Source organism: Zingiber officinale, chromosome 4A, assembly GCF_018446385.1.
Source record: "Zingiber officinale cultivar Zhangliang chromosome 4A, Zo_v1.1, whole genome shotgun sequence".
In the NCBI taxonomy this organism is placed as follows: Eukaryota; Viridiplantae; Streptophyta; class Magnoliopsida; order Zingiberales; family Zingiberaceae; genus Zingiber; species Zingiber officinale.
In genome coordinates this window covers 5,634,515-5,660,831 of record NC_055992.1, presented here as the reverse complement: position 1 = coordinate 5,660,831, position 26,317 = coordinate 5,634,515, and the positions used below count along the sequence as shown (strand labels likewise).

General features: G+C 34.3%; 1 protein-coding gene across 1 annotated transcript; it reads left to right on the top strand.

Moving 5' to 3' along the window:
* Positions 1-438: 438 nt before the first annotated feature.
* LOC121969376 (uncharacterized protein At3g06530-like) lies at positions 439-26,317 on the top strand. Its single transcript, XM_042519452.1, has 39 exons — positions 439-890; positions 992-1,205; positions 1,292-1,387; positions 1,473-1,590; positions 1,681-1,854; positions 2,534-2,704; positions 4,065-4,120; positions 4,195-4,284; positions 4,363-4,511; positions 4,728-4,810; positions 4,912-5,040; positions 5,259-5,333; positions 5,472-5,640; positions 6,213-6,352; positions 6,446-6,547; positions 8,518-8,698; positions 9,740-9,837; positions 9,945-10,094; positions 10,230-10,386; positions 12,354-12,511; positions 12,607-12,694; positions 12,780-12,957; positions 13,338-13,413; positions 13,526-13,699; positions 14,207-14,278; positions 14,395-14,499; positions 15,254-15,343; positions 17,596-17,804; positions 17,903-18,059; positions 18,153-18,335; positions 19,182-19,277; positions 19,354-19,421; positions 19,502-19,847; positions 21,987-22,202; positions 22,352-23,026; positions 23,139-23,545; positions 24,470-24,719; positions 25,452-25,622; positions 25,956-26,317. Exons 1-39 carry the CDS (start codon positions 746-748, stop codon positions 26,184-26,186), a joined length of 6,447 nt encoding a protein of 2,148 aa, XP_042375386.1. The 5' UTR covers positions 439-745; the 3' UTR covers positions 26,187-26,317.

Here is a 26,317-nt window from a genome sequence, read left to right as displayed (position 1 = left end):
AGGGTAGTGATTTCATTCCCTAAATTTAGATAATCATTATTCATCAAATCTAAATTTAGGGAATGAATAAGATAGCTGATGCAAAGGTTTTTAAGCTACCCAATACAAAATTTGAGGTAAAATCTTTGGATAGGGTAATTGATGTGGGTTCTCTAAATCAAAAGCCACCTAAATATCTAAATATATAAAATTATCTTTACTAGTCATCATAAGTTTATTTTAAATAAATAAAATAATAATAATAATAATAATAATAATAATAATAATGATAATAATAATAAATAATATATATATATATATATATATATATATATATATATATATATATATATATAATACATATTTTTTATAATTTTAAAATTAAATTAATATATATTTTAATAAGAGAATTCATTTAAATAAGAAAATAATTAAAATAATTAACTGAAGTTTTAATTAAAAACCTAACTTCGCCTGCTCTCCTCTCCCCCGCCCACGCGACGCACTCGCCGCCTGCTCCCCTCTTCCCCATCGAGCAGAGAACAGCCGACGGAGGCGTCTCCTCGCCACCGACGCCACCTCCTCTAGCACGCTCGCACTGCCACGCGACTATTCCGCTGTTGCTGCCCCCCTCTTCTCCATCGAGCAATCGGAGAGCAGCCGGCGGCGGTGTCTCCTCACTGCCGGCGCCACCTCCTCGAGCACGCTCTCGTCATCGCGCGTCACCTCCGCTGTTGCTTCCCGACGCTCCGCCTCTTCCTCCGCCATGTCGAGTGTCGCCGCCGAGCTTCAGGCTATCCGCGCTGCCGCTAAGGTAGCACCAGCGGCCAGGGTCCGTCCATCCGTTCTTTTTGACCATAGGACCGCTTCTGACATCGATCTCCGTAGCATTCTCCCCATTGCCCTCTCAGGTACCATCTTTTGCCTATCCCGTTGTAGGCTATATTTTGTGAACTCAAGCCGTAGGTGTTCTGTGCTCTTTCATTTATTCTGATTTGCGACTCAATGATAGGGCTGGACGTCCTTATCGAGTCAGATGGTCGCTTCAATCGATATAAAGATACTCTTTTTAGCCAGACCAGTCTCGAGTTGGACAGGGAAAAAATGGTTCCTGCCGAAGAGGCGAAGGTTAACAAATCGATATGTTCGTACCTGCAGCTGCTTTCTGGTTACTTGCAGCTCCACCCTGCATTGAAGACACTTGAATATCTCATCCGACGCTATCTGTATGTCTCTTTTGGTGTACCCATTTACTTAATTGATTGTTACGAGTTTTTCAAATTTGATCTCTTTTATTCTGTTGGAATTGCAGAGTTCATGTTTACAATATTGATGAACTTATTCTTTGTGCGCTACCTTTCCATGACACAACCACGTTCGTTCGCATTGTTCAATTGCTGGAGTTAGGGTACATATTGCATCTTTTGTTTCCCCATTGATGTGAGTTTTTATCCTATGCAATTTGAGTAATTTTTGGGGAACTTTTATTTCAGAAATAGCAAATGGATGTTTCTTGAAGGAGTAAAGGTTTCAGGTTCCCCTTTGCCAAGAAAAGTTATTGTGCAACAGTGCATTCGTGATAAGGGGCTTTTGGAGACTCTGTGCAACTATGTCTGTGCTTTATTGCTTGGACTTTTGATTTATCTACCTTGCAGTATTAGATTAGTCTTTCATTGATTTCCATACCTTATATTCTTGCAGGCATCTCCAACAAAAGAGTTTCAGCCCTCAAGGCCTGTTATTTGCTTCTCTACTGCCGTGACCATAGAGGCTTTGGGTGTAATTCCCAAGCTGGAGACAGATTCAGTACAGCGAGTTTTGATGTTTGTTCTTAATGGGCTTAACCCTGCTATGAGAGGAAATCATGATCATAAAGTAAGCTATGCCCACAAATTGATCACAATTTGTAGTCCTTGTCTTACATAATTGCCATTTTTTTTCTTGGTAGTCATTGCTATTTAGATGTGATTTTCCAAAAAAGTTTCTTATCCTATCAAGTTATAAAGTTTGCATCTGCCACTTTTTTTTTCCTCTGATAATGAGGTTCTTCTGAAAATAATACACATAAGCAGGCATGTGAATCATCACAAAATCTTTTTTTAATTCTGTCACTTAAAATGAGAAAAAAAAACACAAGAAAACATGTAGGATGTGTTGGGTTAGTAGGAAAAATGATTAAAAAAATACTAGTATTCAAGGGCAATCATGTGTAGCTTAAATAAATGATTAGACCATAGCAAAATCAGTTGAGATAGTAAGGATGTGTTAAATGAGACGAATAATTCTGTGTCTAGGTGAGTTGAAACTCCTAGAGCAGAAGGTGTAAGATGTAGAGAGAGATTAAAGATCAAAGAATACTGCAATTAATCCAATAAATAATGTTTTCATTGATTTTAATATTACCAGAGAAATAACCTTTGTCAATGAAGGATAAAATGCATGTAGCTAACCTTAAACAGTTGGGAGGTGGCCAATTTGCCATTGATGATAACGATGAATTTGCTAATGAACTATTTACTCTCACTTTAGGTTTGACTAGCTAACATTTTTACAGGCTGGTGCTCTAATGGTAATTGGTTTGCTAGCTACTAGAGCAACACTAGCCGCAAAGCTTATCCAAAGTTTGATGTCCTCCATTCTACAAATGGCTCAACATGATGCAAACAAACCCGTGGATCTTCCATGGCTTCGAACAATAATAATTGCTCTTGTTACTCTTGTGCAGGTAAAAATCTTTTATTTTTCTTTTAGTGGTTTATTATTTAACAATACATGTGTCCCAAATAAAAAGTATCTGCAACTTCTAGATATTGCTCATTTTCACACGGGGGGTTGATCACAAAATTCTGCTACTACCTAGAAAAGAAAGATTTGGTTCATTAACTCTTATTTTTCTCTTTCTGTTTCGTTTATAACTAAGATGAGCCCATCTTAACCATATATCCAGATACGGCTGTTTGTTGCTTATTTTATACTCTTCTTACTGTTATTGTCAGACCTAATCTTTACATATGTTAAACTTTCCTTCTGCTCGTTGTGCTTATTCTTTCTGTGTTTTTACTGTAATGTGATATATATATTTTTAGTTTTTTGCTTGCACAAGTTGCAGACAGTTGACATGATGGGATTGCTAGATAAGTGTGGGCATATAAATGCTTTTGAACTTCTTTGAAACCTTCATCGCCAAGCTTTATTTTCTTTGCATAACTGGTGAATTGATAACCCTTCATTAAAATTAATATTTTTGCATAAACTTGAGCAGTATTAAAGATATTCTCAATCCATTACTGGTGCAATACTACCTGCAGAATAAATTTAGAAACTATATTCTAGCAAATTGTTTTGTAAATATAGATGTCATGTATTACCTTTGAATATTCGATCTTCGTGTTTTAGAGTCAAAAAGTCTCATCATTATTTTATCTCATGTCAATTAGTTTTTTTTTTTAATGCATGGATGATATTGCTGGTTGTATTTCTGAGACTCATTTCTGTATGTTTTGATATATAAGTTTGGCGCCTCTGTTTAAGTTTATGATAATTGGAGTAGAATAACATCAGGCCTGCCTTGTGTTTACAATATGAGATGGAGCTCCTGCCAGACCATTTTAGTTGACAGTGTCTTATAGTTCATGTAGAGAGAAAAGTTATCTAGTCAGGTTTGGAAATTGTGATTTGAAGTCACTTTGTAGTCTGATTGCTTCATTATAGTGCTGCATGCCTTCTTTACATCTATTCTTACTTGTTTTGTGGATTTCCTTTTGTGTGCATATACTGCTAAGCATTCAATATTGTTGAGAAACAACATTGGAGTTCAGCTGTCATCACTGCAAGCTATAGATTTGTAATTTCTCTTATCACTTATATTTATTTGTCCACTGATCTATAATTATTTTAATTTCCTTGAAATTGATTGATGAGTTAGATAATTTTAAGGTATAACTATGTGCATAATTCATTCTTTTATTCTAAATTTACAATTTTAGCATCAATTTTTCTCCATGTTTTTGTTTTATGCACCTGTTGCACTTATATATTTTCTTGCGCTGATCCAATTTTGGCTTTACTTGGTTACCTGTTATCAGTCACAGTCTATACTGATGCTTCCGAAGAAGGCTGTTATGGTTTTACAAAAAATAAGGTAATTCGAAAAAGTTTATTGAATTTTTTAAATTCTTCAGCATCATCTTACCATCAGATTATTTCTATCCAAAGGGACTTTCCTGGAGTACTTGCAGGATTGAATAATGAGTTTAATGTCCGGAACTTTCTCCACATTTACATAGAATCACTGGTGGAATATAGGTACCTTTTGTTTTGATTCTGTATCACTTAGCTGTCTGTGCTTTTTTATTTAAAATTTGTTCATGTGTTTTGCTCCAGTTTATATGAGGACTCTTTGCTTGAAACCCTAGAAGTTGCTGTTGAGGTTCTTCCTGTTAAGGATGTTATAGAGATTCTCGTGCCTAAGATTCTTGCAAGGTGTATGAAGTTGTTGCAGAAGGTGGACTCACCAGATCTAAATCTAGCAGGTAGGATTCATTCTCCAAGTTGTGACTTTAGAGTCTGGATGTAGGTAGTCTGTGTGGGTGCGATAATATAATTTGCACGACGTCGGTGTCAGATCCTGATTCACTAGTATTCTGGCCTGTATTTAGTTGTTTACCCATGTATCTTCTAGATTGTTATGCATAACGTTCTTGTACTAATGTTTATGACATCTATACATTACTATTTTTTTGTCTCAGGTAATTGGGGAAGGAAGATTCTCATTGTGCTTGATAAGCATTATAAATGTGAATTGCGTGGAGCTATTCGAAGATTTCTTGAGGTTTCTACCTGCTGTAGTTTTCATTTCATTTCATTCATCTGGATTAATGAGTGGTTTTTTCTTCTTACTGTGTATGATTCTTTTGTTTTTTCATTTCTTAGGATAGTAAGATGAATGCAACGGAAGAAGAAAACATTACTCAAAGGTTGTGCATGATGTTTGATGATACATTGGATAGGCCAACAGAGATATCTGACTCAAAACTATGGTTTTCGCTTGAACATCCTAAGGTATTAAATATGGAGATTAGTAGTATAATGCATATGTTTATTGGAATTTGGGTCTTTAATAATTGTTTGTTATTTTTCTCTTTTGCCAGATTTTTCAATTACTTTAAGTTTGAGATTGATCTAGTCTCTTCATTTAACTATTTGTCTCAGATGGCAACTGGTCTTTCAATCTCCAAATATAATCTTAATTGCCATTTTATTTGGTGTGCTTTTTTTAGGCTGTGGTTCGTCAGACTGCTTTGGCAAATATAGCTGCATCGGCAATGTTGAAAACCATTTCTGCCGATGAACAGGTGGTTTTCTTAGTTTTACTCTGAAGTGCTCATACTTTTTATTAAAAATTTGTACATTTGTTGGTTAGTTTGGCTGCTATATCAACATGTAAATATTTGCTTGTCCTTTTTAATCCTTTGCCTGTTTTCCCTCTCTAGAAACTTGTGAATGTACAAGATTCAATTATGCGTGCTCTACATGATGAGGATTTACATGTTGTACGGGCAGCCTTGTCTATAGACGGGATGGCCAGAATTGCAACTCCTAGTCAACTTCTTGACACATATAATGATATACTATCTAGATGCACTGATGTAATTGAGAGAGGTGAGTTGCTATTATGGATCTTGCTCTTTTATAATCATCTACCTTTTTTTGGTTTCCTTATCCTTAACTTGGGCTGCTAAGCACTTTCATAATTATGCTTCATCTGTCAATTTTGTCTGTTTCTTTGGTGCAGTGCAATTCAGAGTAAGCTGCTTTATCTTTTACTTGGTTTTTTTTCCATCAATGTTTAAAGTACGATGTTTTTTTGTCATGTTGTTTTATTTGTAGAGGATTTTTTCTATGGATACAAATTAGGGGAAAATGAATTATGTCTAGAATTTATTTTCTATAGAACTTTAAAATGCAAATATGTTCCACACAATAATCCCTTAGTTTATATAATGGTCTTACTTGAGGGAATCACATGACTAATGGCTTACTGGGGTTCTGTTTATTAACAACTAAATTGGTTAATTCTATTTGCTGTTAACTTAAAAGTTACATAGTTGCTATGGAATTCTTAGATCTATGATATTTCTCTTTAAGTGGTTGTTATACCAGCTTGTTTGTTATACTTCTTGTTGTCTACATCCTTGCCTTCTTTAGTTTTCAATTTTTTCCCCCTTCAACAGATGCTTCCAGAACATCTGTAGTATGTGATGTAGCCATATCATGCCTTGAACGCTTGGTGCAAGAATTCCAATTGGAACACATGAATTGTACTAAAGAAATTGCTAAAATGTTTTACCCTTTATTTCTTGTTCGTCCAAAGGTATAATTAAACTCTCTTGGATTTTGTTCCTGTATTCTCTACAATTCCCAATTTTGAAAGAGATAATGATTTTCCTTTTGTGATACTCCACAGACATGGAGATTGAACTTGAAAGCTTTGCAGCTAGTTAAGGAATTAAAATGGCCTTATTTTGATGCTATTGGGCAAACTATAACAGATTCTGACCACATGAAGGTAATAAACATGTCAAGAGCGAATATTTATTTGAACTGTTTGTGTTTAATTTGATAACTATTGGACTTCATTTGATTCAGTATATAAGAACTTCATGCATGTTCTGCATAATCATGGGTATTTGCCTTTTGGATAGATAGAAAAGTTTCATGACACAGACAGGTGACTGGTAAAATCATGGGTAGAGCGAAGATTTCTTACAAGGAAACTATGCATTTCTGACTATATTTTCTTTATTATTGTCGAAATTTTGTTGGGTAATGATATATCTTGAGTCTTGGATTGAATTACAAGCCAAAGGGCCTAATACACATTTTCTTTGGATGTATGCTGTATGATTGGTGATCATAGGGCACAGGGCACACAAGCACAAAATAATGAAAGGCGAACCACGATTTGAACTCATGACACATGCTTTAATTTCCTTGTTATGATTTATCAGCATTTGACAAATAAGTTGGATAAATGGGTGTTGATTTGATGCAACGAGTTGAAGTCATTGGACACGTCTTACTGTTAATAATTATACCTACTTTTCCCAATTTTCTTCCCTTTTCTTTCGGTTATGATAACTGGTAGCTCTTCTGTGAAGATTAAATTTCAGAATTAATTATATTCTTGTTATGCACATTCCTAAATACCATTAGATGGTGTCTATCTAAAGCTTAAGTTAAGTGGACAAAGTTCAATCTTTAATTTATATTCTTATACACTTCTCGCATGTGGGTAGGCTCATTTGTTTGGAGTCTTACATAAGTTAACTACTAGGCTATATGCACATGTAGATACAGAAACTTAGACTTCAAATAGGTGACCTATCTTACCATGTTAAATTTGATTTGCTGTCGACATACCCATAAACATTTCAGATATCTATTCCAATTCTATAATCTATATTTCACATTTCAAAACACAGCATCATGCTAAGACTTTTACCTTGTTGGAAAGGTGGAGTGGCTATACATTGCTAAATCTATTTGTATGGTTCTGTAGATAGTGAGCTAATAAAGGGTCATTTTGATAATGAAGAAACATATGTTTGAGATGCTCTAAATGATGGAAATGAGATAATTTCTCTGAAACCCGGAGTTAGTCTTAGTCAATTAGAGGATTTAGTTGATAATGAAGATACAGATGAATAGATTTCATCTGCATTTTTTTCCCTTCCTTACCCTAATGATATGGAACTTCTATTGCTCTGGGTTTGAGGAAGGAAAACCATAGGCTAAAGTTCCTAGAATACTGGTAGCCTTCTATCCCCTGAAGGTGGATGACTGCTACTGCCATCTTACAGGGCACACCTGGTTAGCAGAGTACAGAGTTTTTCTTTCTTGACTTTGCATTTTGTTTTTACAATATATTGTTTATAGGTGTTCTGACAGTATTGATTGATGTTGCACAAAGAAAGTATCTATGTTTTTCAGGTTAGTAAATCATGTATATTCCAATGCCTACTTTGCAGTTTTTTTTACAACTAGTGGGCCACATAGCCAACCAATAACTAATTGGTGGCAAGTGGACAACAAATTGTGTATGTTATTTAATTTGTCTAACAATTCCTTGCTCTGGAAGATTCTGACATTCAACTAAAACTTCATGGCTAAGGTGGTTTTTCTTGCTTAATTAAATGTAGAAAATTTAATTGGTTGTATGACTATCCATATTTAACTATTAATGATATGGGATTGCTGAGATAACAACTTAAAAGTTAAAACATTCTCTTGTTTGGTGAATCATCTGCTTTATCTGTTTGTATGGAAAATTCAATTGGTTGTATGACTAGCTAATAGTTATAGTTGACTGGTGATGATATTGGGTTGTGGATAGCAACTTTGAGCATTGCTTCTTGAGTGCATATTCTGCTAGGTTTTTGTGCTTCCATCACCCCACCAGTCCCTTATTTCTTTCACTATACTTCTCTGGCACTTGAACAATGTTTACTTAATTGGTAAATGCATTAAATGATGCAGAGTTATCTTTCTGATCATGCTGCTTCCATCAATTTAAGAACTATTAAAGCTTTGGCTGAAGTATTTGTTGCGAGCCCTCCTGAGAAGATTGAGTGGTTGATTGAGTGCAACAGATACAATGGACTTTCTAAGAGTTTATTTTTCTTCATCATTTTGCAGGCATTGAACATTGTAAATGCAGGTATAAGTAGTTGAAATTGTTTCAGTTGTCTTGCCCGATTGGGTTTGTATTATCTAATTTCATAATTATGTGAAGCATCTATGCCATTTTCTACATGGTATAACTGATTTTAATTCTCACCAAATTCCATGAGTTATTTGATTTTTTCTTACATGGTGCGAGTAAAGCTTTCATACTCAAAGTCTTTAAATTCTAATTTGTTCAATTTGACTGTCTTTAGAATATATCATTGTTATTGAACACGTCCATCTTAATTCTTAACCTATTTTTTCCCCATTTTATTCATAGTTGATGTACTACCTCCAACTCTAGAAAATTGTTAGCTTATTTCTACCTTATTATTGTTCTTGTTTGTGGTTGCTGCCATTGTTTGTGCTTGCTGCAATTATCATTGCATTATAAAGTTTTTAATTTTAAGTGTACCATGTATTATTCAGTCACTAGAATTCTTTTATTTTAAATACTAATGATATCTACAGCTTGGCAGTTTCTACTTTTAGAATCTTCTTGTCCATTCCAAACTTGCATTTCATGTACTGAAGCTTATATTTATCCTCTTAATTTGCATTTATCCTTTGATGCTTAAAATTCTTACTTATTTCTTTTATTCAAAGCTTTAATTGTATGCATTCAAACTTGTATCTATCCAACTTAAATCCTCTAGTATCTAAAATAGCTCAGTTTATTCTAACTAAATTCGTCTCCAATTATAATTACCTTTTGTCAGGAAGCATTTAATACGCAGGTTTCTTCTTAACACAATTAATAAGTTCCTCATCTTAGAGAGGAACCATGTATTAACACTACACACTATGTTTCGTATCTAGGCTTATACTCTTATCTTTCTTTTTTTTCTCCAAATTTTTTTACCTTTACTACCCAAGGAAACAATTTTATTTTTATTATATTTTATAATGTTGCCCAAGTTTGCTTGGATATCTAATTTATTCAACTTAGATTCAATTAATATGACAGCGCCACATTAGCTTTTATACTTTCATATTCCAAAATTTTACTTTCGTTAACTGTTTCATTCTCTAGAGTCTGGCTGCCCTATGAAGATATATAGGACTTGTTTTTATGCGCTAAAAAAAGAGTGGCATGAAATTGAACAGTCAGGAGGTCCTACTTCCGAAGAGGTATGCCTCTGGCTCTAATGTTCTGTATACCCTTTATACTGGTAATTTTGTTATATCTTATGGAACTAAATGATTATGAGTGTTTTTTTTAAATAAATTTCTTGCAGTTCAATTTACACAGAAGTGATGACTATTATATTGAATTAGCTAACCAGCTCTTTACTGCTGATGTTGGAATACTTAATCGAAATCTCCTACTTTGCATTTTCTGGAGTCTACTAAGATCATTCAATGAAGCAGCTAACCATAATAAATTAGTAAGTGGCTTAAGGGAACTTCCACATTTTGTAATAGGGGCAACAGAAGCAATTTTCCTCACGAAAAGTGTAGATTTTAACTTTGATTTCTTTATCTCATACACGTTTCTGAACTATTATTCCTTTGAAATACAGGAAAATAGCTCCGAGAGTTTCAACATAATGGATGAACTGTTTCTCTTCTTTGTGACATCATATCATAAGAAACTCTTCGGTGATCATCTGAAATTTTTATTGGTTAACTGTTGCAAAGTGCCTTTTGAGTTTCTATCAAAATATTTTGCTGAAGAAGGTTCGTGTTGATAATGTTCTGCCCATAGATTCACTTGATTGTATTGTAGTGAAAATGTTGTATTGTTTTCATGTTTGATGGCCTTTTCCCTCCATTTTTTACTTGAGATGAAATTGTTATCAGTTAATAAAAAGAAATACAAATCAGAACATCAAAGAATCGACTTTTTAGCAAATGCATATGGTAGGGTCATTATTTTGGCAATCATTTCTGTTCTAAGCTTCCATAAGAGTATGTGCGTGGTAAGGTCATCATTTAGTGCATATATTTTTAGCAAGTGCATATGCAGTGCTTACAAAAAAAATTTACATTATTCAATTTCTAAAGAAAAATAATAAGTCCATCAAAATAATTTGCTCATACTCCATGGGAATAGTATAGTATCCGAGTTCCTTGCTTTTTTATAAAAAATTCTTAATCATAAAATAACTATTTGTTATGTTTATCACGGAAGGGGAGCCTAAGCACAACGGTAAAGTTGTTGCTTTGTGACCTAAAGGTCACGGGTTCGAATCTTGGAAACAACCTCTTGCAAAAAGCAGGGTAAGGCTGCGTACAATGGATTCTTCTTCGGGACCCTGCATGGCGGGATTCTTCTTCGGGAGCTGCCCTATGTTTCACATTTTTTTTGAATTACGAGAGTTTCTATTTTCATTTTGTTTATTCTTTATACTTTGATTAAACATAATGTGAGCTAACCTTGTATTCTATTTTCTTCTCTACTCTATTTTCTTGTGATAATAAATTTTGGTGTCCTAATTCAACAATTCCCTTTTCCCTTTGTCTTCTTGATATCTGTAAACTTCTTGTCATATTTAGTGAGCTACTGAGGAGAAAATCTTGATTCCACTAGTACATACATCATAAGAAGAATGATCTAATGTTTCGGCTATATAAGAATTTGAAAGTTGAGAGTTCTATAGTTTTATTTTATTGAATTATCGTTAAATTATTGTGTATAAGTATATTTTGATAAGAGAGAGCAAGTATAGAACTGTAGGTTGTTGGGGAGTCTAGAGATTATTGCCATATAATGTATGATATGCTAGTGCAGACCCCATCTTGTCATATGATTTGGCATTAATCTATTTCCCGGCATCCAGTAATGAATGCAATATTTGGAATGGCGATTCAGTAATATTGAAACTCAAAAGGGTAAATAATCTTTGGAAGAGGTTGAAACTTGAGAGGGCAAACTCTAAATGGCTTTGACTGTTTCTAGTCAATCATGAATGTGAATATCATATGAATAATCAAAAGTTGAAAGAAGGTTGATAATAGTGATCAGAAAAGAATTAGATTTTACAGAGAGAAATGATCAATTAATTTTATTTTTTGGTTAATATAGCTTTTTTTTACTCAACTTATCCCTTCTGCATGTTGAAATTCTCTTATTGCTGGATCCATATGACCATAACTACTATGAATATGTCACGGATGAGTTAACCATGTTTATAACTTGCTAACCATATTATTGTACTTGGAAAATAACATCTAATATTATAATCATATTAAATTGCAATTACTTTAAGATGGATTCTGATCTCCTTCACCTTCTTGTCTATGAGGATCAAGTTTAAGTGATTAGGAGCTTTTTGATGTCTTTCCTTACTGTCGTATTCATTATCATCTAAACACATCAAACACTTGGCTTATTTAGTTGATAAAATTGTAGCGTCCATAGCTAACTAAACTTCTTTGTATAGTTGAATTGTTGAAATGAAAGAGCATTTTACTCAGTATTCTCATAATGAAATATAAAATAGTCACATTCTGATGAATCTATGATGAGATTCCTCTTATTTTAACATTAATCCTTAGGGGATTGAATTTTTATAATGTATATTTGTCTGCATAGCTCAATTTTTCTATTTCACTAGCAACATGATTGCTGACTCTTCGCTTATGCATCATGCCTATGTTGAACCTTTTGTGAACTGAAAAATTGATGGAAGTTCTGCTTGTAGGCTACAGTAAGGAAGTTCAAATTCAGAGTCTGCAGTTGTTTGAGACGATTTGCTCGATATTTGCATCAGCTGAGAGAACCAACTCAGATGAGAATAATTATTTACAGCCTTTAGCTGAATTTCCTTCTCTTCTTGTTCCACTTGCTAATCATGATAAGGTTTGATTTACTATTTAAATATAAGATTATTCTTGCCTATTTTTGTTGCGTTGCTTCTCTATGTGTTAATAATAATAGAATATAATAACTTATAGGATGTACGGACAGCTGCACTTCATTGCATTGAAGAGTTCTACAAGATGTATGGTAGTGGTAGAATTGATGCTTCTCAACCTAAAAAAGGTATTTGCCAGATCGTGTAAGTTTCATTTATAACTTAACATATTAATGCAATTATTTACTTGAATTGATGCTTTTTTATTTGCAGGGAATGGTATCTTTATCTCTATGAGCTTATCACTTCCAACCTTCTGGGATTTTTTGGAGGCTTTGGTAAATGAGAAGACATTGATGTCCTTGGACATCAATTTTCTTCATTCATATTTGAAGTCAATGTTGAGTTCTTCAAGCAATGATCTCTTAGCTCCTAATAGCAGTCAAAAGAGGTATTCCACTACGTTTTAAATATTAAACTGTCAGCTGTGGAAGTGTGATTTCGGTCAATTTCATTCGTGCCTTGTTTGTGCAGTTATTTGTGGGTGTTAGCTACTTTATTGTTTTGGCATTCTTTTTCATATACTTCTTGAACTGTATTGATGCCCTTTGTATCTATATTCAAAATTGTGTATTTTTTGGCATACTAATTTTATTTTATTTTATGTATTCCGTATATTTAATACTTATATCTTGTGCCTTTTTTTCTTGTGGTTATTTTAGCTGCTTACAAGGAAATGTCTTTTATCTTGTGCATGTGCCTTTTGGTGTTATATTCTGGGGGATTCATTGATTGGTTGATTGCCTTTTTCATATATATAAATTCTTTCAGATTTGGTCCAGCAGAAAAAGATGCTATATTGCTCTATATTTTCCAGTCTGCACTTAAAGGATCCTCGTATAGAAAGGTTTGTTTTACCATGGCAATCAATCCCCCCTCCCCTCCCAACGTATATTTTCATTTTTTTCTCATAGTCGTATATTGAATGAATGCTCATTAATTGTGTGCCTTTTTTGCAGCTAATGATATTATCATTATTCAAAGGAATGGGAGCATCATTACTGTCTGTCGGAGCGGTTAAATCTTTACTATTTGAGCTCATGGAAAAATATAGTCAGCATGACTCTGGGGCTCATTCATTGCAAAAAACGCTTTCCAAGAATGAAATTCAGTTATTATGCTTGCTTTTAGAGGTATCTAGCTTGTTCTTATTTGTAATATCTTCTGTATTCACATTCAGATCTTTTTGCTACTTTAGTATCCAGCTTTTTTAAGCATATGCTTTATCCAGCTGTGAAAGTGCTCACTGTGCTCCTTTCTCCCTTTTAATGTTTTCTGAACCCATACATATCATGTAAAGGTGTGCACTCTTTTTTGACATAACCTTTGCAAAGCCATATTGCGTATGATTGTACATGACTAGCCTTAAGAAATATGATGATTATCTCCATTTGTAGGTACTCTGACTAGTGGCATGCAAGGTAAAAAATAGTTTTCATATATTAAAAAAGTATGTCGTTTAATTAGCAGTAATTCTTTTACCTTTTTAAACCATATTCCCGTCCTCTTCCATTATGTTCTTTTCTTTCTCCTGTTTGTTCACTTGCACTCAGTAGGAAGAATACTTCCTTATGGTCTTTTTATTATTTAGCATGTTCTCTTGTAAATTTCAATAATATTATTTCTTTCTGAATCCTCAGATTTGCTCCCCTTTATCAAGTTCTATATATCTTGATTCAGACATCATAGATTACCTACTGAGAGCCTTACGAGTAAGTTGCAAATTAATTTGGTTTTTGGTTAATATACACGTTAACATTTTCTCATCTAGTAGAAATTCTCTCAAGTTTACTGTATTCTTTCATCTTAAAATGTATTTTTGATTCAGATGGATGATTTAGCATCAGGTGATCCAGCTGTTTTGGCTCCTTGTTTAATGGTTCTTCGGATGTTAACTTCAACTTTTTATGAAAATTTGAAGAGAGAGCTACAGGTTGGAATTCTATTACCATTCTGCAAACTTATTTAGAGTAATAGTTGCACATTGTTGAGGTTTCATTCATTTCATGTAGATATTAGTTGAAGCAATTGTTACTTATCACTTGTGGTCTGCAAATCTCAAAATTTTTCTAATAGTCATATATATACATTTTTAAAGCTGTTATACTTACATTTCTCAGAAGATGTGTAGGTTATCAAAAATCTGTTTTTCTGGTTACCATTTCCAAAGGTTGCCAGAATAAGATTTGTTCTTTTTTATGGAGCTTGTTCTCATTCTTGTTATCCAGCCATTCTTATATGACAACAATTTAATAATTGTGTTTTTTTAAATAAATGTTCCTAATATGTTATGATGATTTTCCTGGTGTTGTTAGTCTATTCTCTATGTTTCATCTTCTAAAAACTGCATAATTGTTGAGCAACTTAGCATTATTTTCTTGTCTTTCTCTGTCATCAACTCATGAATGATATTGTATACTTAACATCTTTTTATTTTGATGGTTAGCCAGCTGAATGCTTAATTCTATGGTGCATGCCTTCTGTTTGGACATTCTGAATGCCTTCTGAATGCTTAATTTCTTTCACAGACAGCTTTGCTGTTACAGTTTAATTTATCTTTAGAGTTTAGATTATTAGAGATTATAAGTTATTGAGTGAGTGATCACTATTTTGTTGTTTTATTGTGTCTAGTACTCTAGCTGTTATGTGGTTTGATGTGATAATAATGTATGATTGCCACCTCACAGGATGAGCTCTTATGGAACCTGGTTATTTTATTCCGGAGCGATAATGGCGATTTGCGAAATGCGAGTAGAGATGCTCTTCTGCGGTTAAATGTATGACCTGCCACTTCATACACAGGCTCATTTTTAGCTTATTCCTTTTTTTTTACTATGTGACTTCTTTTATCTCCTTTTCAATAGATAGATTTTGCTTTAAATTGTCGCTTACATATAATATTGAAGTTGATAATTCTTTTGCTACGTTAGGGTCATGTAGTCGGAGCATGCTCATATTAGCTGAAACCATGAAATCCTCTTCTGTTAACAGTGTGAATTTTTATTTCAATTGCAATCTGAGGTATATGCGTAGTAGACTCCTGAGTCCTGAATGCTATGAAATCCTGCAAAGTGCTTTGGCTTCTTTTCAATTTTGTTCAATTGGAAAATGAGATATTGCAAGTTTTATACAACTAAGAAATTGTGTGAAATTTTTAGATTCATCAATTATTAGTTGTTACTATTTACGTAACTAATTATTAATTAGGATTCATCTTTCTATCAGAATTCCAAATAACCCCGTATATATATGTGCGTGTGTGTGTTTATTATTGATAAATAGACGATATTACAACTTAAGCTGGTTTGAATATACTATAAAGACCAATTTGTTATGAATGTGGAGGGAGGATATCTATGTGGAGTGACACACGTGGAGGGAAGATACATCCTGCTTGAGATGTTTGTGGAATGCCACACACAAAGGATTGATATGATTCCCGATTCATTTCTATGGAATGATACATGTGGAGAGACGATGACTAGTTCCCATGAACTGACGTATGCATAGAGAAGACTACTAATCTAACTTGAGATCCATGGAATGATTCATGTGAAGAAAAGAAGACTAATTCAATTTAAGTCTTGCTAAATGATGGACACGGAGAAACATTTGCCGACTTCAGATCTCGGAATGAGGCAACCAGAAATGCTAGGCACAATAGATTGAGATTCTTGGAAAGATGCAAGCGGAGAGAGGAGGAAGGCTATCAATTCGATGATCCAAGAAACGACTGCACTGGCTGTGGCTGTGATATGAGAAGGCAGTGTAGGGAGCTTGTACGGAGGACGCACATGGTTGGTGTGATCACATGAAGGGCGCGCATGGCGAGTGTGGCCAATGGGTGCACTCTCAGACAGGATGTGTGCAGAGGGAACTCTAACAAAGGTTGTACACTGATCCAACAATGGGAAAACAGCACATATCAGTTTGGGGAAGATGTTGAGGAGTTGGCACACCTTGTGCAAAGAAGATTGAAGCTGAGAGACTTGGATGTTCGATGTAGGAGAGAGGAGGGCTATGACTCCTTGTTGGGGAAACTTAGGGTTCCTCTTCTCAAAACCCCAGCTAGCACAGTCTTTATATGTATTATTGATGAATAAAATATATTACAAATAAATACTTATTCATACCATCCCCATGGATAAAAACACCATACTAACCACATGCTGCTGTTGTAAATTTGCATGTAGATTACTTAAAATACTTACAAGCTAGATGCTATTAAATGTTCATAGACTTGTTTGATGTTAGAATAGTTCCCTTATTAGCTAGGCTTACTAATTCTATATTCTAATCAGGTCCCTTCTGTTCAATTGTGATTATGTTCCAAGTGATTCCTCTTAATTCGGTGTCATGTACCAACTTATTGATAGAACTGACTATTAACTTGCTAGGCTTACCTGCTGCCCAAATGCTTAAGCCCTGAGTTAGTAAGGTCTAGAATTAAATGTCATGACATGCTTAGAATGAAAATGGACCCACTAACTTGTTAGGCTCAACCATTAGCTCAAATGTTTGAGTTCAAGTTAACACTATCATCTAAGCTTATAAACTCTCTTTATTAGACAACTTCAGTTGGGACTGAACTAGAGTGCCATGATTGGTATCAAAACCTTCATAATCCCTCTTCACCCTTTTCATTTCTGTTCTACATCGCCTTCTCTTTGCACACATTACCTTTTCTCCTATCCATAACTGCCTGCAATACAAAAACATCTATTGTGCCACTGCCTTCTTCCTTTGCCATGCAATGTTGCTTCTGCATGAACAAAAGTAGCATTCTCATGTTCCACCCACAACAAAAGGATATCTTACCTCTTCTTCTCTGCAGAATTTTGTCTCCTCTTCATTCTCTCCAGATACACATTATTTTGTGTTACAATTTTTTTTACCAGCAGTTGCACTTGAAGGTTCAACTGAAATTAGGTCAATTAGCTACTGGAGTTGGGCAATTCAGTTAATTGTTTATGTTGGAATATTTAATTACTATTATATTTTACAAGTTACTAAGCCTTTTTTTTGGCAGATTAATTGCTCTTCCATAGTTTCATTACTCGAATCAATTCATCTCCAAGATCATAAGCTTGTACCATCAAAAAGATTTAAGAGGAATAAGCATCCAACTGAGCATGCTTCTTCTCTTCATCAAGCTGCATTATCTACACAAGAATCAAGACTTTCTGTTCTTATCTCATTACTGGACATCTTGCTTCTGAAAAAAAACTTAAATGAAAGGTTTGTGATGATGATCCAATATCCTTGTGTCTGTTTACTTTTTATTTTATTTATTAAAATGTTTGAGCCTGATTAACAAATTGCATTCACATTTGTAGGCCTTCTCTAGTCAAATCTCTTTTCACGATATTAGAGGAACTCTTTTATGATAATTGGTGCGATGATGTCACTACTTCTGTTTACCAAGCTCGTCATGCAATATTAATAGTTCTTAAGGATATTACTGATTCCTTGTTGACAAATCTTCCTCTTGCTGTAAGTGTTTCTAAATTCATGAAAATTTAAACATCTAAATTCACCCATTTTTATTCCGGAAGATCTTAATATATGCATATATTTCTTTTGCAGGATTATACATTTACCCATGTCAATATAGGCCTTTTAGTTCAAATTGCAAGATCTACTATAGATGTCACAACCCGTAACCATGTATTCTTATTGCTATCTTCTATCACAAAGGTCTCATCTGGGTGGATCTCAGAACACATTTCTGATGTATTTGCTGTGATTGGGGAATCTGCATTAAAACAGGTTGGCATTTTTTAGATAAAAGTTAGCATCATTATCAGGACACTTCAATTTTGTTGGATTAATTTTGTCAAAAGTCCCTTCAATAACTTGTTGGTTTCCTCCCTATTTAATGTTGCAGTCTTCATATTATGCCTATACAATCTAAATACATTCTTTCTCTTCCTTCTTGTCTACAGGTGCACTTTTCTATGTCTTTTAAAAATCTTTAGATAAATATAATTTAGTAACTTGAATTATCGAACAAAGAAATGTAACTATCCTATTTATTTTATTTTTTCACAAAAAGGTTCTCTTTGTTTACTTGTAGCTTTAGTTAAGAGGAGACAGTTTATTTAAATAAAAATAATGGTGATAAGAAGAGAACACTATGAGCATTTTCTAATTCTTTGAAGACCATATTCATTGAAAAATGTTAATAAATAACCACTAGTTATTAAAACATACAGCCATAGCCTCAAGCTCAAAGAGCAATTTAGGGCATCTTTAAAACTTATGCCTTGGTTTATGTGGAGAAGCTTCTTGAGTCTACACTAGTTATCTTAAAATACCTGACACAACCACAGCTTGGTACTTCTAGAACAAGGGTTAATTAATAGACTTGTGGAAATGAAATCCCATTAATTAGTTACTTTATTTTACTGGACTGTTTTTGTGCATGCTCTATTGAATTTTTAGTTGTAAGTCAACATGAATCCTTCTTATTGGTGTTTATGCTGGAACCTCATAAATGATTTCCAGCAGTGAATTTCATGCTCATTTCCTATACGTTCTAGTTATATAGAATAGTGCCATTGGATCTTTCTGCAAATATTAACAATTTGTTTAAATTTCTTACCTATGTAAAAGAATGATAGCCACTCACAACATGTTCTTGAAGATCTCATATCTACTATGGTGCCTTGCTGGATGTCGAAGGCCAAAAGTATGGATAAGTTGCTACAGGTACTAGGTCTATGCCTACCAAATGTCCTCTTCCTCTTCTTCTTATTATTATTTTTCATGAAGTAATTTTTTCCAGATATTTATAAGAGCTCTTCCAGAGTTTGCTGAACCCCGACGCTTGACTCTGATGGTGTATCTTCTGAGGTTTGTCACTAATTGAAACATCTTTCTTTCATTTAACCATCTTATTTATTATCTTTTCTCATGTATTGACCTGCTAGCAGAGTCTTACAAGAAGAGCGCAGCTTAGGCATTCTTATTTTCCATCTATTCCATTCATTGGTACTGCGGCTTACTAAGATTCCTGAATCTCGAAGGAATTTGAATGATTTCTTTTCTGTTGCTACCCTTAGTGAGTGGGAATACTCCTTTGCAGTAGAAATCTGCAGTCAGTACTCCTGCCAGATATGGTTTCCTTGTTTAGTAAAGCTTTTCAAACAACTTGGAGCACATAATGAAGAAGAATTTCTCTTTCAGTTACATTTGATAATGCAGTTTACTTTGCTTAAACTGCAAGATCCTAAATTACTCTTTGATCTTGAGGCTCTGGAAGATGTTGGATATCTTCAGGTACATTTCACACATTATTAACCTTTTATATGACCTTGGTAATAATCTAGCATGCCAGCAGTGCATTGGCACTAATGTTTTCAGTAAATGACTATTGCTCGTGCTGTTTAATGTTTTATACAGCAGGCTGCCCAAAATTTTCATACATGGATATTCTCATGTAGGGTATGCTGTAAAGGTTATATTATTTGTTTCCAAGCATCGAGATTCTTTTACCAGTACATGCTCCTATGTATATAAATAGGCTTTCATCATTTTGTTGTGCATTGTGGCTAGTAAGGCTTCCAAAATTTCGTTTTACATTGTGGTTACTTTTAGATGTTAAGTTCTTATTGGTGATCCTTGACATCTGTTTCTCCATATTTTTTTTTATCATCTTTTGTGCAACTGATTGTTTGTAGTATTCTATTGTCTTTTGCTTCTTTATATGTTGTGAAGGTGCACTGAACTATATTGGCACAGTGCAGTTCTCCCATCTTCTGTAATTCCACTCCTACAATCACAACCCTTTTTGTATTACAAATATTAAACAAATATATGTGTTTGTATATATTATCTAAAATAGGCACTAGGATATGTGTTCCTTTTTACAAATACTAAGATTAGTCATCTTGTTCACTTGGGGCTTTGTTTTCTGAGATATATCATTTCAATATCATCTGACATCCTAACATTGTCCTAAGTCCTTTGAAATCCCATTCCTTTTCTCCTTTTCACTGGATTCCTCCTCATCTATAACTTTTACCAAGTAAGTATCTTCAATAAGAGTTCTACCTTCCCTTTTGTCATGGTTCTACAATACGAGTTCGATTCCATGGTCAATACTTTGCCCTTTGCTATTGATGATTAGGATGCTCATGTGCTTGGGATGGGGGCTAAATTATAGGTGGAGTGCATTAGGAGGAAAGGCTCAAGACATTTTCCAAGATTAGGATGTCTGTGTTGCTGTAATGGAGGTTGTGACTGAGTTAAGAAGCAGAGCCATTTGTGAGGAAAGGCTAGCGACATTTTCCACTTGATTTGTTTTGTTGTCCTCTTCTTCCTTGGTTCTTTGGCATCCTCATCCTTCTAGGAAACACAGTCACTTATAGGTGATTGACCACTTTTGTACCACTCAAAATGCAAGTTAAATCGAATTCTGTCACAACCACTCTACGAGGTTGTTTGTTCTGAACAAAGTGTATGCTACAACTGATGCTCCGCCTCAAACTGCAGCTTAGGCAGCTTCACTAGGCTAATTAGTTTGAAATCCTTTAACTTTCCACGGAATCTCCTTCTCTTGATAAGGTGCTATGCCTTATTTCATTGAACCCAACAGGAGCTGCAGTTGCTTACTTCTCATTAACAATTGTCTTAAACCCTCTTAGGGTAATAATCTATTGAAATATTTCCTCAGTCGTAGTTCAATTTAATCTAAGATGCAAACTTTCATAAATATAAATTCTGTATAAGTTTTATATTATTGGGTGTTCTTATATACTAACTTGATTGCCAAGCTTTCATTGAAATTTCTAAGAAAGTGTGTTGAGCATTACACATACAAAAAATCCTGTCGTTCTGATCGGAGATGGAAAATCTAACACAGAAAGAAATGTGAAACCTTGCTAACATGTCTTGGAAGTCCATTATATGGTCAATTCTTCATAGTTCATAGCATAACTTCTCGAAATTGATATCAATTTTTGTGATGCCAATTTCTTGTACAATTTGATCAAATCTATAAAATTTTCATTACCATATGCCACACATAACATTTAAATCAAAACATTAATTACTAGATAATAAATTACATGCAAATGCAACTATAATGTCATGATGTTTCAATTTACTTTTGCAACATAATTTTTCCCTTGCAATATATAACAAGAAATTGTTCACATTCTTTTTAGCCCTGGCCAACCACCATACATCATATAGGTTCCATTGTTTGAACAATTGGATTGATATTCAACATTGCCCTTCTTCTTGTCTAAGATTGGATAATCTTGTACTATACTGGAGTTTGGATGCCTTCTTTATGCTTCTGGATTGTGGAAACTATTGGTTACACTTTTTGGTAGAGAAATGAACGCTACTTTTGTATGTAAATTGTGCTTTATACTTCCACATGCTATCTCAACCTGCAATGTACTTTTACAGACGACACTTGGAGCACTAATGCAGGAGGTTGTATTGCACTTGCAACATATCAGAGACAAGAGGAAAATGAATAACATTGCTTCAGATAGGATAAAGGGGCTAAAAAGGTCTGCAGACAAAATATTAAATCTCACTGCAAATTGGATGGCTCCATCTACTTACTTTATAAGCATCACTAAGTTATTGGAAAACACAGATAACAACGTGAAAAAGCAGGTAAATTTGTTGCTTAACTTTATGTTTTGGGCTTCTTTTATTAGTCATGGAAAATATGGTATGTGACATTTGATTTTGACTGTAGCTTGTAGTTTTTCTAATATTTTGTTATCTTTTAATGGTTTTCTAATTTTATTTTGACTTCATAGACACTGGGGCTTTTATGTGAGATAGTGAAGAACCAAAATTCTGTTCTGAAGAAAAGGAAAGCAAAACAATCACAGCTTAGCCTCCCGCCAGTTATTGGTGAAGATGTCAAACCATTCTTTGACAACTTGTGTTCAAAAATAGTCCAGTTGATTGATGGTGATCTAGATACTTCAGACACCAGAGTGAAGCTAGCAGCAGTTTCTTCAGTAGAGGCATTATGTAAGAAATATCCAGCCGAAAATACAGTATTTGAAACATGCCTTGCAACTATTGTGAAGTACATTGGTTTTGATGACTTGGCTCTCTCTTCTGTATGCATACAAGCTGCTGGGATTCTAGTTAGTGTTCTTGGGTCAAAAGCATTGCCTCAACTACCTCTTATTATGAAGAATATAATGAAACAATCTCATGGAATTTTAAGCTGCCTCATTATGGAAGATGAAAATACACACAAAATGGCACTTGGTGGGGATTCTGATAAGAAGTCATCTATGTTACTTTCTGTCCTCAATGCCTTAGAGGCAGTTATAAATGAACTTGGGGGGGCTTTGAATCCATATCTCAATGATATCTTAGATCTTATAGTACTTCGTCCAGTATATGCTCTCAGTGTAGATTCGAAGATAAAGATGAAAGCTGATGCTGTGAGAAAGCTGTTCGTGGTCACAGTTCCTGTAAGTTTTTGCTCTAACTACATGGTTGCTCGTGAGTTGTAATGATTTCTTTGAAATCTTGGAAGTTTTTGTCTATGTGCTTGTACTCAATTCATATTGTTAATCTTTGCAGGCCCGACTTGTTATCAAACCTCTGCTACAAATATACTCTAGTGCTCTTGAATGTGGTGAATGGAGCCTGTCGTTGGTCTTTGGTATGCTTTCTGACATGATTAGTTCAATGGATATGCCAGCTATAGGAAAATATCATGTGAAGATATATGAACATTGCTTGGTAGCACTGGATCTTCGACGTCAACCCCCAAAGTCAATTAAGAACATAAACATGGTGGAACAAAGTGTAATTCAAGCAATGATCAAGCTTTCCATGAAACTTACTGAGCCGATGTTTAGCCCTCTTTTCTTCCAAAGTCTTGAGTGGGCAGATTTGAAACTTGAATGTGATTTGGTTAAAACTGGAAGTTTGAACCGAAATATTTCCTTCTACTATTTGGTCAATGAGCTTTTGACACATCAACGGTGGGTATTACACTGATCATCAATGTTCAGAATTTTTAGTGTGCTAACCATTTGTTGAATTGCAACATCGTGCGATATTTGAAGATTTGCAATACTGTCTTGTGTTTATTCTACATTATGCATTCTGACATGGGATTGAGAATGGATGGTGGCTAGTGAAGGATCTTTTGGATTTCTATGCAATCATTACATGTCCGTTGAACTGTTTGGAATGGTGGGATGTTGGGAAGCAATACATACTAAAAGTTAATATATCAGTAGTGGGAATGCTAAGATGCATGTTTGGAATTACTTGGAAAGAGACAACAATAAGAACAACAATCAAATCTTTATCCCATTAAAGTATGATTGGCTATATGAATTCTTCTACGCCATTGTACTTAATCCCCTATTATATTCTCATCTATATTTAATTATTTGGAAAGAGAAAATTAAAATACTAGTCAGCGGGCAATTAGGTGTAGCTCTAGTTTATTTTAAAATTAATAAATAGGTTAAATATCAAGGTCATATAGTTAATGAGTTGAATTGTTTAGAGTGGAAGGTTTAAAGTAGTGGGTGTTCAAATAAGAAGTTAGTTAATGACATAACAATAATTTAACTAATTTGAATATTTCTTGTTATTTAGCCTTGAACCTTGAACAGAGCTTAATAGATGCATATGATCTGTCTAGCTAACCATCATTGACCTAGAGTATTCAAATTTATTGAACCAATTCCTATAATCAACAATCATATGGTTCAAATTCTATTGTTTAAATATTGAACAATGGTCTTACAACTTGTGATGAGATGAATAATTGCAGGATTTGAATAACTTTAGCTTTTGCAATGGACTTTCGATGTCTTATTGTTATTTAAGCTCCTAGAGGAGACATTTTGTTTTTTAGGTGATGTTAACAATAGCATGTCTTGTTTATGCAGATCAATTTTTGTGCCATATTTTAAGCATTTGCTAGGTGGTTGTGTACGATGTCTAACTGATACTCAAGATGTAGATGCACCTTTGGTTAAAAAAAGGAAGATGGCAAATGGTGCAGGTGCTGTCGTGTCCACATATGATGAATTTCTGTCACTTGAGCAATGGCATCTAAAAGCAGTAATTTTGAAATCACTGTACAAGTGCTTTCTCTATGATACCAATCAGAAACTTTTGGATTCAACCAACTTTCAGGTTATTTTCTCATCTCTTGAAATATCTATTGTTCTGTAATTGATCATTTTATTTTGCATACAAATAGTCTCTGTTTAGTTTCTCTCTCACACATAATCCGACTCACCTAGTGGGATAAGGGCTCGGTTTTCGTTGTTGTTTTCTCTCTCACATACATAACTCTGTAGTACTAGGACAGCCATTCATTTTACTAGCAAAAGCTTTGAGACTCAGAATGCAATTTGCATTCTACCATAAGTTCCAAATGTAAACTAGAAATCCATTTGGAACAATATAAATGCTTCAATATCTGTTTTATATACATGTGCTTGAGATAAGGATCTCTTGTGCCAAAGAGAGAAACTTGCTGAAAGCCATTTGGAACATGGGTATGGTTCATATCTCATCTCGCTACCCTGTGAATTATCTTCCATTGTAATTGTTGCTGAATAACTACAGAACAATAAGCATATTTCCATTTAGCTGTATCGTTCATTTCTCTCTATGAAGCTCTACAGTATGTCTATGTGTATTATGTACTTGTATGTTTCTGAGTAAACTCATTTTTGCCACTCTACAAAACAAATTTGTGATGATTTATCTCTAGAGATTCCTTGGGTATTTGTATCCTAAACCACTCATCTTTAAATGGATTTTTTTTTGTTCAATCTCTTATTCTCATCTTGTTTCCATTCTTATATCATCTATCCGGCATGTTAGTTTTGGTGTTCATATTTAAATCTTCTGTATTAGGTGCTTCTGAAGCCCATCACCTACCAACTTGTAGTTGAACCTCCAAAGCTTCTTGAGCAACACTCACAAGTACCTACGGTTGATGAAGTTGATGAATCACTTGTTATGTGCCTTGGTCAGATGGCTGTCACAGCTCACTCTGATGTTCTTTTGAAGCCACTGAACCATGAAGTGAGTATAAGGTTCTTCCATGTTGACCTATTATAATACGCAAAGTATTAATAATCTGAGCATCATATGATAATAATCCTGATTCTTAATGGGTTCTTTCTTGAATCCTCAACATGTTATGATGCAGGATCTAACCAATTTATGAGGCCTGAGTTATAAAACTTTTATGTAGAAAGCAAATAGAAGTTGGATTATATATCATGCTTACTTTGTTAAAATCATCATTTATTTTATGGATATACCATGGCATTATAATTTTCAATTCATACACTAGAATTTAGGTACCTACATTAGGATGACAGTTTATGATGCCATTTTCTTTTATTTGTAAAGGTGCTGATGCAGACGAGAAGCGAGAAGACTCGTCCGAAGATACTAGGTCTCCGAATTGTGAAGTATTTGGTAGAACGTTTGAAAGAAGAATACCTCGTCTTGCTGCCTGAGACCATCCCATTTCTGGGAGAACTACTTGAGGATGTTGAGCTACCCGTTAAAACGCTGGCTCAACAAATTCTGAAGGAAATGGAGACGCTCAGCGGCGAAAGCCTTCAGCAATACTTGTAGCGCGACAACAGACTTACCAATTTTGTTTCGATTTTGTTCCTGTAACTTTCTGTAGGGCTCCAATGGTGCCATGGTAGTTTTGTATCAATTATGTAACTTACCATAAGTTTAAATTCCCAGTTCTTTATTCA

What these genes read in the sequence shown, in the direction of transcription:
- LOC121969376 (XM_042519452.1), top strand. Translation starts at nt 746, where the DNA reads ATGTCGAGTGTCGCCGCCGAGCTTCAGGCTATCCGCGCTGCCGCTAAG. An exon ending in CTCTTGTTACTCTTGTGCAG is followed by an intron (nt 2,705 to 4,064) that starts GTAAAAATCTTT and finishes ACCTGTTATCAG; the next exon opens with TCACAGTCTATACTGATGCT. An exon ending in ATTTGAAGAGAGAGCTACAG is followed by an intron (nt 14,500 to 15,253) that starts GTTGGAATTCTA and finishes GCCACCTCACAG; the next exon opens with GATGAGCTCTTATGGAACCT.